Source organism: Dasypus novemcinctus, chromosome 10 (assembly GCF_030445035.2).
Source record: "Dasypus novemcinctus isolate mDasNov1 chromosome 10, mDasNov1.1.hap2, whole genome shotgun sequence".
In the NCBI taxonomy this organism is placed as follows: Eukaryota; Metazoa; Chordata; class Mammalia; order Cingulata; family Dasypodidae; genus Dasypus; species Dasypus novemcinctus.
The window spans coordinates 86,633,923-86,647,389 of NC_080682.1; the positions used below are offsets into that span (position 1 = coordinate 86,633,923).

At 38.9% G+C, this 13,467-nt stretch overlaps 1 protein-coding gene across 5 annotated transcripts in view; it reads left to right on the forward strand.

Annotated features, from left to right (window-relative positions):
- Positions 1–756: 756 nt before the first annotated feature.
- Positions 757–13,467, forward strand: part of RIC3 (RIC3 acetylcholine receptor chaperone) — an 84,824-nt gene continuing 72,113 nt past the window's right edge. For 3 of the 5 annotated variants that reach the window (XM_004470271.5, XM_012529723.4, XM_023592226.3), the window contains exons 1-2: positions 1,216–1,486; positions 12,450–12,676. In XM_004470271.5, coding sequence (XP_004470328.2) covers positions 1,363–1,486; positions 12,450–12,676 — 351 coding nt within the window. In that variant the 5' untranslated portion in view covers positions 1,216–1,362. Of the gene's footprint in view, positions 1,487–12,449; positions 12,677–13,122; positions 13,215–13,467 lie in introns of those variants that run through there. The other 2 variants (XM_004470272.5, XM_004470275.5) reach the window with 2 other exon arrangements.

Genomic DNA, 13,467 nt, shown 5'->3' on the forward strand with positions numbered 1-13,467 from the left:
CTCTTGAAATGTGATCAGTGCTAAACATATTGAAATGGTAATGTTTTGAATATATTGGGTTAAATAAAATATATTATTAAAATTAATTTTTACTTGTTTCTTTTTAATGTGACTACTAGAATATTTTAGTATTAATGGCTGACATTATATTTCTAGTGAATAATGTTGCTATGCATCTCACATATCTTGCCTGCTGTCATGTTCACTCTTATTCTGTTTAGTCTTGTGGTTTATACACTTTAATTCTTTTAATATTTTCATTTTCATGATATATCTGGAAAAAGCAGAGATAAATGAGTTGTGTTTCAACTGCCATATTAACTAATAGTCATATCTAAGCTTTTTGCAATCTAACCCCTACTTATCTTTGTGGTCTCTTCACTTTGTGTAGTCACCTACCTTATAATGATGAATTATTGATAGTTTTCTGAACATATCAGGAAACTTCAAGTTTTTATCCCATTGCTTTCTTTGCTTCCTTTTCCTGAAATACCCTTCTAACCCCTTCCATCTGTCTGCCTAGTAAGTCACACATTCCTCAAAAACTATCTCAAATTTCAGTTTCTCCAAGGAGCTTTTCCTGATTTCCTCTCCTTCTAGTTGAGCTGACTGGGTTAGAGTCTAGAATATTTCCTGTATTTTCTTGCTTAGATGCCTATCTGTACCATAATGAAATCCATCTTATTCATTAGATACTGTAAGAGCCTTTGGGTGTCCTACAAACAAGGAGTATACTAGAGAATTAGCAAATCATCCAGTTTGGATGGAGCATTGTTTAGAGTCGGTTCATGCAGGGCCTGATGGTCACGAAAAAGCGTTTGACCATTGTTCTGAGGGTAATGAGGAATTATCGAAACGTTAAAAGGAGTAGAGAGAGACAATTAGACCTGCGTTTTAGAACGATCACCTCTGGCCCTAGATGGAGAATCTATGAAAGGGGCAAGAGTGGAAGCTGGAAGACAGTGAATTCATTGCGGTAATCAGTAAATTGACGATGGGGGTCTAGGGATGGGTGGTGATGCGGGGGTGGAAATGGGGATGGAGAGAAGGGTGTGATTTTCAGATGTTTAGACGGTAGAATGCAGAGGACTCAGTGACAGATGGTTGTGGAGAGGGAAAGGACTTTCTAGTTCGTGTAAAAGGCAGGGTGGTGGTTCCATTTGCTGGAACGGGCAACCAATCCGGAAGAACACGTCAGGTCTGGACCGCGGGGTTGCAGGCGCGCGCCTCGCGCAGCTTGTCCCTCGCGCGGCGCCGTCCACGCAGCCCGCGGTCTGGTCGGCGGAGGCTGCCGGCAAGCCGATAGCGGTTCCGGTTCCGGTTCCAGCTCCAGCAGGTTCCCTGTGGCGGCGGCTGGACGCCATGGCGTATTCCACGGTGCAGAGGGTGGCTCTGGCCTCAGGACTCATTCTGGCTGTGTCGCTGCTGCTGCCCAAGGCCTTCCTGTCTCGGGGAAAGCGTCAGGAGTCGCCGCCGACGTCCGAAGGTAAGAGCGGGCGGCCGGCGTCACCTCGAGGTGGCGGCGGAGCCCCGGCAAGGAGTACGGGGAACGCTGCTCCAGGCAGGGGTGACTCTGGGGGTCTCTGCCCTTTGCCTAGATAGCCAAACCGGCGACAGAGGGCGAACGAGACGGCGTTAGGGATATGTCCAGCCCCAGCGGGCAGTGGCTCAGGTGCACCGGGCATCGGGTCTTTCCTGAAGTTCTGCCTCAGTGGGGGGCCAGGAATACTGACCTGCATGCCTGGGCACCCCTCTGGGTGCTGCACACACCAATGTGACTCTTATTCCGAACTTTCTTCTCCCTTCCCCTCCCTGGCTCACCTCATCTAGTCACCATCTCTTCAGATGCTTTGATTCAGGAGGACTCCCAGTTGGCTTTTCCTCCAAGGGTTTCTGTGTGCTTTCTGCCCTGCTTTTGTATGAAATAAAGTCAGTTTGAATTGGAATTGTTAACTTTAACCCGTTGTTTTTATTTCAACTTGATGCAGGACACTCAGTGTTTTGGGCTTTTTGTGTGCCTTTTAAAATATTACTTGGAAAGTTTATTCAAATTTTAGTTACTGAGACGGAGATAAGCAAATTATTACATTGCCCTACTTGAACAAGTATCTCTTTGTTAATCCTTTGTTATTGGCTTTGTTACCTGGTATTTAAAAATTTCCACTGTTGAATGCATTCTGTAGTTTTTACAGAATGATTTATTGTAAAGGCATGGGTGCCAGAGGCTGGGAGAAGGAACTACAATAGTTCTACAGAGGTCATGAAGTTCTGCTGGTAATTTCTTCTGTAAATTATCTCTAACATCTTCGAGACAGGGTTTTACCAGTGTCTGAACGTTTCCAGTGATGTTCAAGCTGTTGATTGTTGGACAGCTCCTTTGATGTTTGAAACTGTTGATTGTTGGACAGCTCCTTCGGAACTGTAATGCACTTGCTTACACTTTGTGCACATTGGCTGGAATGCACCCTCTTGTGCAACATAAACTATAAACACCGTAAATGTAAAGCATCAAACTCCAGGGGTTGAAAGCCGACTAAACACACTGACTACAGAATTTGCTTGATAGTCTGTGTTCTTGTAAAGATATCAACCTGGAAGAGATTTTCAAGACATTTTTACATGTTGGATCTTATTTTTTTTTTTTTCCTTTTTGTATTATTACATATTCCAAGGGTTTTACTCATTTTTCTAATAATATTGTTTCCCTTGGAGAAGGGTAAATTCACGATGATTGTAAGCAGTGAGGATCCTTCTAAAACAATTTTTGCTGAGTTGAATTCCCATTATACGGACTTCTCCTGAACAAATAGTATTGAATGTGAGTGGGAGACACACTTTTTAAAAAATATTTTAGAGAGTAAAGAGTAGAGATTAGACATGACTCTTTTCAATGAGAGCTCAATTGCTTGTATTAAATATTCTGATCTTGGTTTTTTCACTTTCTGTTCTGTTTATTCCCTAAGTGCTCTTTCCTTAGCTTCCTTCTTATTATTCAAGTCTCAGTTCAAATGTAACCTCCTCTGAAAGACTTTCTCTGATGTCCCGAGCTAAAATAACCCTCTTTTTACTACCCTCATTCCAGAGTCAGTCATGTTGTTTTATTTTCTCTATTTCAGGCATTGTATGGATTTTTCTTATTTGTTTATTTGTATATTTTCTGTCTCCATCTTCTAGACTGTAAGCCCCACAAGGGCAGGGGCTTTGTCTTGTTTACCACTATATCCAGCACATAACATTTGATATATAGTCAATAAATACTTTTGAAAGGATGAATTTAAGATTTTGAAGGTACTGATATCATTGTGAATTCTCCACTTGTATTGCAAGTTACTTAACTAATATAAGCTAGGCAAAAACCTACCTTGAATGATATATTCTAGTAGCTGAAGTATGCTAATTTAAATTGCTGCCATGGTACATGGACATTTTTAAAGCAGTGAATCCTAATCATTTTTGGGTTAAAATATCTCATTGAGAATATGAGGAAAGGTATGAATTTTCTCCCTGTAAAAATGAGTATTTTCTTTATGCATATACTCGATATTTGAGGATCATTTTAGAAGATGCACAGAACCCAGAAATCCCTGCTTAGAAGAAAGGGAGAGCCCCAATAATTTAAAAATTCTCAAAATATGTGTCACTGTAGCTTACATTTCTGCTCACTGGGGAGTGTGAATCAAACATGGTCCCTTTTCCACATGATAGCTGTTAAGATCATCTTTTAACAAATATTTATATCCCCACAGAAACTCTGTGGATTCTAAGAAAAATGAGCCATATCTTTGCTTTAAGTTTTAAAACATTTTTATTATCTATATTCAAGATCCATCCATATTGTAGCATGTATCAGAACTTCATTTTTTTGAATAAAATTTTATTGAATTATTCATGCCTAAACACAGATAAACAATAAGTGTATAGTAAAAGTTGTGAACTTAAAAAACAATTATATTGTCATACAGGGCTCCCATATGTCACCCTACCACTAATACCTTGCATTGTTGTGAAACACTTGTTACAAACTATGAAAGAGCCTCATCAAATTTTTACTAACTATAGCCCATATCTTATATTTGGTGTATTTTCCCCCAACCCACCTGATTATTAATACCTTGTATTAATATTATATACTTGTCATAGGTCATGAGAGAATGTTCTCATTTTTGTTCTGTTAACCACATTTCCTTTTCCAGTACTGGAATCCCTGCATTCTACAGCTCCAAGCTTTGTACAGTCCATTCAGTGTGTGCACTCAGTGGTTTTCATTTTCATCACAGAATTGTACTGTCATCACCTCAGTTAATTTTAGAACATTTTTATTATTCCAAAAGGAAAAATCCCATATACCCTTAGACCACCCCCCCATTCTTGTCTCTTAGAATTGGATATATCTTCTTTGCCATTGTTGCAGAAATATTGCAGTTACTGTTAACTATCATCCTATACATTAGTTGTAATTCTTTTCAAAAATAATAAAAAAAAAACAATAGGAAAAACTGAGTGTGGGGGCGATATATGGGAACTCTGTATTTTCTGCATGATTTTTCTGTAAACCTACAAATCTCTAAAAATAAAAACTTCATGAATTGTTTGTGTGTCCCCTCCCCCAAATATGTTTTACTTTTTATTTTTTAAAGATACTTAGATTATACAAATATCACATATTTCTGATATGGATTCCCATATGCTCCACTCCCCATACCTCCCACATTTTCCCACCTTAACAGTCATCCCTCATAGTGAGGTACATTTATTACAATTGATGAACACATTTTGGAGCATTGCCGCTAAGCGTGGATTAAAGTTTACATTGTAGTTTACACTCTTTCCCACCCAATTCTGTAGCGTATGGCAATTTATATAATGGCCTGCATCTGTCGTTGCAGTGTTATCCAGGACAATTCCCAAGTCCTGAAAATGCCCCCATATTATACCTGTTTTTCCTTCTCCTTACCCTCAGAACCTCCAGTGGCCACTGCCTCCATATCAGTGATACGATTTCTTCCATTGCTAGAGTCACAATAAGTCTATAGTAGAATATTAGTAAGTCCACTTTAGTCCATAGTTAATTCCTTTTTTTTTTTTTTTAATTTATTTACTTCTCTCCCCGCCCCCACCCCGGTTGTCTGTTCTCTGTGTCTATTTGCTATGTCTTCTTTGTCTGCTTCTGTTGTTGTCAGCGGCACAGGAATCTGTGTTTCTTTTTTGTTGCGTCATCTTGTGTCAGCTCTCCAGGTGGACGGCACCATTCCTGGGCAGGCTACACTTTCTTTTGCTCTGGGTGGCTCTCCTTATGGGGCGCACTCCTTGTGTGTGGGGCTCCCCTGTGCGGGGACACCCCTGCGTGGCAGGGCACTCCTTGTGCGCATCAGCACTGTGCATGGGCCAGTTCCACACGGGTCAAGGAGGCCTGGGGTTTGAACTGTGGACCTCCCATATGGTAGACGGACGCCCTAACCACTGGACCAAAGTCCGCCACCCATAGTTCATTCTTTAATCCTGAGGATTCTGGGATGGTGATGTCCACTCCCCCTCTAATTGAGAGGGTACTGTCATCTCATAGGGCCTATGGATGGGACTCTTTTGTTTGCAGTTGTAGACTCTTGGTTCCTTGGTATGGTAGTTGTCCATCATCACCTCAATGTTAGTTGTCCTGGGTGAGACTAATGAACTGGAGAGTAGGTGTTGAAACTCCATTGAGATTCAGGGCCCAGCTGGCACATGGACAGCCCAAAGATTTAAGTCACTTAGACATACACCTACCAACTCTAGTATTAATTATAGGTTCCAATAGAAGGACAGAAGAGCCATGTGTAGGGAAACCACAATTAAGTCCGACATTTTCTTATTAATTATATTTGACTATTGGCTTCATTCTTAATGAATTGTTTTTATGTTAGCCGAATAAGACTCTGAACAGATGCCACAGTAATTGAAGCCCTCCAAAATGACAGAATGTTGCTGCTTTTTGGAATTGAGGCCTGCTTCAGGAGAGTCCTAATACCTCCACTTAGCTGGGAGCCTGTGATACCCCCACAATAATGCCATTAGTAGGCAGCTGTCCTGTTGATCCTGCCGATGTTTTCCAGTGAACTTCTCACTATATTGCTTATAGAGAGGGTTCCTTACTAGTTCCTCCCCAACAGCCTGTTCCTCTGGAATAGCTAAGACTCTTTTGCTACCATATTCTCCTCAGGTGAGTCCAGTTCCACTGAGTCTTGATCTCTCTGAGACTTGAAAATACAACAAACACATATAATATGCATACATATAGAAACACATACATAAATAATTCTCTTATCTTAAGTTAACTCTTTATGTGTTTGTATATAAATGCATGAAGACAAATGTATTATTTTGGTTCCTCATATTTTCCTTTTCCTAAGGAAACATATCTATTCTGAAGAGTGTTCAAAGGGAAGGGATTTTAGGAAATTATTTTGATCTTGATCACTTTCCTAGTCATATATTGTGAAAAACAATAGGAAACAATTTGAGAACTGTGAATGCATGTAAATTGGGTACATCTTCAACTTTAGGAACTTATAGGTTAGTTGGTGTGGAGCACATTGGTGGGCATGGAGCACCTTGTTCAGTCATCTTGATTGCCATTTGCTAGTCTAGAAACCATGAAATTGAAAACTGGCAGGATAATGAAGTGAAAACAAATATTGCTGCTAGTGACTGGGAAGTGTCTTGAGGTTCCAGCAGAGGCCCAGAGGCACAGTGTAATTCATCTAGATCAGTTCAACAGAATCTAACATGCAAGGCTCAGAGAGTGTCCTGTGAGAGAACTAAGCATAAATAAAACACCGGACCTTTATTCAAGAAATTCTTAGTTTGTCTTCCAGCCAAAGACCACCAGTAACATATCTGTAATTGAACAAGTTGGGTTTATTACTTATGCAGAAATGGAGAATACACACGTTGGGAAACTGTGGGACAACTCAGTAAGACAGTATTAGGAAAGCTTTATTACAGATTTTAACCCTGTTTTAGATGATTTGGCAGAACACGATTTGAGTCTTAATTTTGGACTGGATGCTGTCAGGAAATGGGAGAAATGATAGTTTTTCTAAATGCAGGGCAGACTAGAATGATGCTAACGTGTAATTAAGAAAGAAGCAACAGTCACTCATAGTAGCCAGGAGAAGGGGCTGTTTGGTATTTTATAGCTTGGATAGTGTTCCTGTTTTGTCTGTTAAGACATTATTACAGAGTTGTCTTATTTTTTATCTTGATCTATCATGGTTACAGAGTGGCTTTGTCTGATATTAATGTTCTGAAATAGTTTATGTTTAACAAGAGAACACCAAGACCTACCTGTGCATGCCAGGCCAACTCATAGTAACACTGTTTTACTCTTTCCTGGATGTGATTTGTAGGTTTCAATCAGCACCAAGTAAATTTGGGTAGAAGTAGTAGTTAGTGGAAGATGTTAACTGGTTATTGCTCAGTTCATTTGGTGGTAGAGATAAGGTACAAAAATACAACTTTTGAATAAGGCCAAGTGTGATAAATGTAAGAAAAGTGGTGTGTTGTAGGGCATGGGGGTGGCATGAGAAAATGCTTTGTGAATGGGGGCTGTATTTGTTTTCTGTGTCTGCTGTTAACAAATTACTCCAAACTAGGTGTCTTAAAACAAAAAAATTTATTCTTTCATGGTTCTGGAGGTCAGAAGTACAAAATAAAGATCTTGGCAGGGCCGCATTCCCTGTGGAAGCTCCAGGAGAGTCCCTTCTTTGCCTTTTCCGACTTCAGATGGCTGTCGACATTCCTTGATTTGTGCCCACCTCACTTCAGTGTCTGCCTCTGTGGTCACACTGCCCCTCTCTTCTGTGTGTCTTGCTCTTCTGTATATCTATATCTTCTTTCTGTTTCTTCCTTGGTCTGTCCTTTATAAGAACACTGTCATTGGTTTTGGGCCACCCACACAATACAGGATAGTCCTATCATTTCCAGATCCTTAATTGCATCTCTAAAGATTCTTTTTCAAATAAGTTAGCATTCACAAGAACTGGGGATTAGGATGTGAATATGTCTTGGGGGCCACCATCCAGCACACATAGGCTACAGTGTGTGCTGAATTTAGATATGTGGATTGGAGAGAAAAGCAAAGGAATCTGATTAAGCCTCTTCTTAGAGGCAAAAAGGCAAAAGTCAGGTTGCAAACCTAGTGAGAAGTCTAGTTTGGCTGAATTAGAAGTATGTGATGGGAAAAGGCGTGATGAGATATTTTTGGACTAGATTATGGAATTCACCTTGTCAGGAGTTCAATTTTAGGGAGAGGAAACTAGACGTTGTTAAATATCTGCTGTTTCTCAGGTGCTTTCTATGTTATTTAATTCATAATCTTGTAACCATCCTGAAAGATAGACATCATTATACTTTTTCCTAAATTATTCCTCATTTTGCAAATGAGGAAGTTGAGCCCCAGAAAGGTTCATTTAACTTCCATTTAAGTAGTTGGAAGCACAGCCAGGGTCTAAAGCAATCACTTCGATGAATAAATGGTACTCATTCTACTTTACTTTGCTGTCCTCTTGTTATCAGTAGGAACCATTCGAAGCTTTTGATGAGTGAAATGGCAAGAACAAGTAGAATGATGCTTAGAAAGATTACTCTAATAAGAAAAAGTAATAGTTAATATGTATTGAGTATATGGACCAGGCTCTGTGCTAAACAATTGAGCTACATAGTTCTCTTTTAGTAACATATAGGATAAACTGGGAATGGGAGGTTGGTAAAGTTGAAGAAAAGATCAGCAGAAAACATCAAAGCACTGGGCAGCAAAGTGGTGTTTGGTAGAAGAGGAATGTAACAAGATGGGGTACTTGGAGGAGACTGTTGAGGAAAAAAAGAGCTGTTTTCTTGGCCTCTACTTTAAGTGTTGCTGAATTAAATATGGCCTCTATAATTTCTTCAGAGTATAGGGAGAAGCTACCATAACTTAAGGAACTGGCCAGAATTACAAAAACATACAGTTCTTTACTGATTTATTTGTTCTAAGAATGAAATGCTATAGATGGTATAATGTTGCTTTCAGAAATTTCTTTTGCTAACAGTGCTAGAGGCTGTTTTTTTTTTTTTTTGCTTTTGCTTTTTTGTTAAGCAACAGGGATGGTTATTAAAAAGAGAAAGTAGAACTTTACTCTGTAAAATCCATTAAGTTTTTAGTCAAGCTTAAATGATATACTAAGTGAAATTTTAATAATTAAATATAACTAATATCTCTCTATTTGAATTTCATTCTGCTTATAAAGGACTCCAGTGATAGGGAGTCCTCACCTCCCCTTCCCTCTTCTCTCTTGTGCACGCATGTGCTCCTTCCCTTCTCTCTCTCTCTCTCTCTCTCTCTCTCTCTCTCTTTCTCTCACTCTCACATTCCTACAGAATTTAGTTTGTCTGGTAATAAGATTCATGATAACTTGCCCCCCTTCCCCCTTTATCTTTCTTTTCTTTTTTCTTTTCTCTTTCTTTCTTTCTTTTTCTTTTTTTCATATACTATTACTGATAAGTATTATTCTGTGTGTTTATATTTTGTTTATGGTTCCCTTTCCTACCTGTAGCACAGAGTCCTTAATTTAATAAGTGTCCAATGAATCTTCCTGACTGACAGATAAAGTTTGGGGGAGGGGAAGATGTATAATGTTTAGCATCATCATCATTCTTCAATTTTAGAAATTCAAAGTAATGTCTTTTATGTCATTAACTGGTTTTAATCTTCAATTTTTTGTTTTATGGCAGGTTTTGATGGCAGTATTTTCAGTATCATAAAATGAACTTTAATGATACATTAATATAAAAATTAATAAAAATATTGAATATTAGCCAGCTGATACATCAGATTCTCTCAAGACTAAGGTTATCTTCCTAGATGCTGGCTAGGAAGTTTTCAAAGGTGCGTAATAGCTTTAAAGCCTGTTCTTGACAATTTAAAATTGACATAGTCAATAGCATCCAGAATAAGGGGTGGTGACCTGGTTCCCTCTTTCTGCTTTCTGAAGCTGTACTTTTGTTGCTGACCCGCTCTTAAAAAGAAGCATTTCTTCACATAATTGCCATGTCATCCAGTCAATACTGAGAAGGAAAAGAGGATGATTGGGGTGGGGATTAAGGCTGAGGAAGGATGCAAGGCAGAAGGCAGCTTCCACCCCAGTGGCTAGCTGTCTTAACTCCCTGCTTGTCCACCTGCCTTCTGTCTGTCTTCAGGAACAGATAGTTGATATATATTCCTTAGTTCATAGCACATTTTTAACCTTATCTTGCAAGTTTCCTGTTCTTTACTTTTAACCCATTATCCCTTTTCCATATGCCCATTCCCTTCCTTGCTCATATGTATCCACTCTAACATGTTTGTTGTATGTCTTATACCTACATATTTGCTTGAAAGATATTTTGTAGTTACGTGCGTATCTTCAATGTACATAATGGTATTTGTCTATTTTTTAACTAAATGCTGTTTTTAAAGATGTATTGTTACTGTAGGTATGTCTAAAGTGTGATTTCTGAAAGCTCTATAGAATTCCATATTTCTATCTACTCCATTTTGCTTTTTCATTCTTCCAGTTATGGCAATCAAAGTTACCTCAAGCTCTGTGCTACACCACTACAGCTAACATTCTCACACAGAGCTATAAATGCTGTAAATAGGATATAAATAGCCTATTTGAGAATTCTCTGAAATTTATACACTATAATCATTGGATCATAGAGTACAGCCAGATTACTTTGTATAAGGGCTGTATCAGTTTATACTCTTACCCATAATGCATGAGAGTTATTGCTTCCCAACATCCTTGCCAATCCTTGCTCTTATCCACAATTCTCATTTTTTGCCCTTCTAATTACACCTAATAGGTATAGAGTGTTATCTCATTGTTTTAATTTGTATTTTGCTTACTGGATTACTTGGAATTTGATCATCTTTATATATACTTGTTACCCATTCAAGATTCCTCTTTTGTGAGTTCCCTACTCATTGCTTTTGACCATTTTTTGTTGGGTTGTCTGTGATGTTCTTATTGAATTGTAGGAATTCCTTGTATATACTAGATATTTAAACCCTTGTCAGTTTTAGATGTTTCAAGTGTCTTTTATTCATCTATTATCCATCTTAACTCTGTTCATGGTGTTCTTTATTTAACAATAATCCATAATATTGTTGAAGTAAAATCCAAAAAAATTTTCACATTATGGTTTGTAGTTTTAGAGTCTTTTTATGAAGTCGTTTTGCTCTCTAGTCCTTTCTGCTATATAATGTTACTTCCCAGGGGTTTTATGATATGAGGCTGTGCACAGAGAGTCTTTCGAAGAAGTGTCTTTCCTTTCTTTCTTACCTATGGCTCTCAGGAGGTTTGGCAGTTAGTATTAATGTTTCTCTGCTCCAGAGGAAGGAAAAAAGGCAAGAAAATTAAAGCCCTTCCCCCACTTTCTCTAAGCCCTGTTCTTCCACTCACAGGGTTGGCCCTCTATGACCCTGTTTGAACTACATGCCCAGGCATAGCCAATGGAAAAGGGAGGCATATCTCTCCAAGCTGAGTACTCAAAATCTTCCTCCAAGATTTGGAATTAGGACTAAAGAACATGAACAGTCTCTGCTAATCTCTTGAAGGACATGCAGATTGAGGGGTTTGGGGGTGGCTGTCATCCACCATGTACACAAAGAAGCTTTAAGAAATGGTCTGCAGAGAGAGAAGAATGAAGAAGCTGTACACAGAGAAACAAAGAAAAATGCCTTATGGTACAAAAGAGAGGGAGAGGAATTGAGATAGAATGAGAGAATAGCTGTCCTGGTTCCTGATGGCTTTCCAGTTTCTGGTTCTATTCTCTTCTGAGAACAGATTGCATTTACTACCTGTGTTAGGTAAGTGCTGTAACAGACCCTGAAGTGTATAATCGCCCTAATACAATAGAAATTTATTTCTTATCCACATAAACAGTTCTAGATGATTCTAAGTTGTGGGGTGGCAGTGGTGGAAGGCTTTTCCCCACAAAATTATTCAGGAACACAGGCTGATGGAGGCTCTGCCGTCTTTTTCACATGGCTTCCAAGGTTTCTCTGGGTGTCAGCATCCAGCCTAAAGAAGGGAAATGAACCTGCAGTTTAATAATTGGGAGGTTTTATAGGCCAGGATTGGAACTAATACATATCACTTAAATTCCTTTTGCTAAGCTCAAACGGCCATATTTACCTGTATGGGAGACTGAAGTTGTATTATCTGTGGATCCAGAAAGAAAAGAAGAATGGACTTGATCAGTCAGACATTGCCACATTCATATTTAGATTTTGTATAATACTTCCTATAGCTTTATAATCAAGTTCTGTTTTTTCTTAAACTTGCTTGAGTTGGCATCTGTTACTTATAACCTTAATGCATGAGCTATTTTAATATTGATATTTAAAATAGTAAAGTAAATAAAAACTGAATAATTTATTATTTTTTCAGGAAACTTCGGTCGATTCCCACCCATGATGCATCATCATCAGGCACCCTCAGATGGCCAGACCCCTGGGGCTCGTTTCCAGAGGTCTCACCTTGCAGAGGCTTTTGCAAAGGCCAAAGGAACAGGTGCAGGCACTGGAGGAGTCAATAGTGGAAGAGGATTGATGGGGCAGATTATTCCAATCTATGGTTTTGGGATTTTTTTATATATACTCTACATTCTATTTAAGGCAAGTAGAATCATCCTGGCCATGTCATTACAATAAAAATCTTTGTCTGCATTAATCATTGTCTGTCTTTACAGCTCATAACTCTTTCAAATTCATAATCTTTTTAAACCTCCTTTCCTTTGTGAGGTACTTAGAATAGGTATGGTCTCATTTTTACAGATGAGAAGATCTTCACTCAGTTTGTGATTTGCCTCAGAATTCAAAATTAAAAAGGTAGAACCAGGTCTTGAAGCTGGGTCTTCTAATTCTTAATCCAGGTGAATGTTCTAGTTCAAAGTAAAAAAAAAGAACTTTGATTAAATATCATTGCTAACTGAAAAAGGAATGAAGGTGTTCTAAGAAGAGCATTATTATTAGGATTGGTACATTGATTTTCACTGTTATAACCACTGTGAGGCCAAATAACAACTGTACCAACACCACTTTGTCCCCTTTTTTCCCTAAGGGTACGAGGTTCTGTTTTTAACATCATCTCCAGTAATTCTCCTGAGACAGAACTGTCATGTCCTGAAACTGAGCCTGGTATTTCCTAACTCTGGTGAGACATGCTTTGGGTCCTTTAAAAGCAGACCTCTAATAAGTTCCACAAGGCAGGCTTTTTGCACGCCATGGGCCTGTGCACTGTGAAGTGGAGGCAGCAACTTCACTTTGCCTTCGTAACTACTGTAAAAGTTAGTGCCTTCTTGCCCAGGAATTCTGCAGGCAGCCAGAGTAGACCCTACAAGAATTCCCCTAGGGACACATCCCCTTTTAGATCAGCATGGGAGACAGATGACCAGTACTGAGATTTT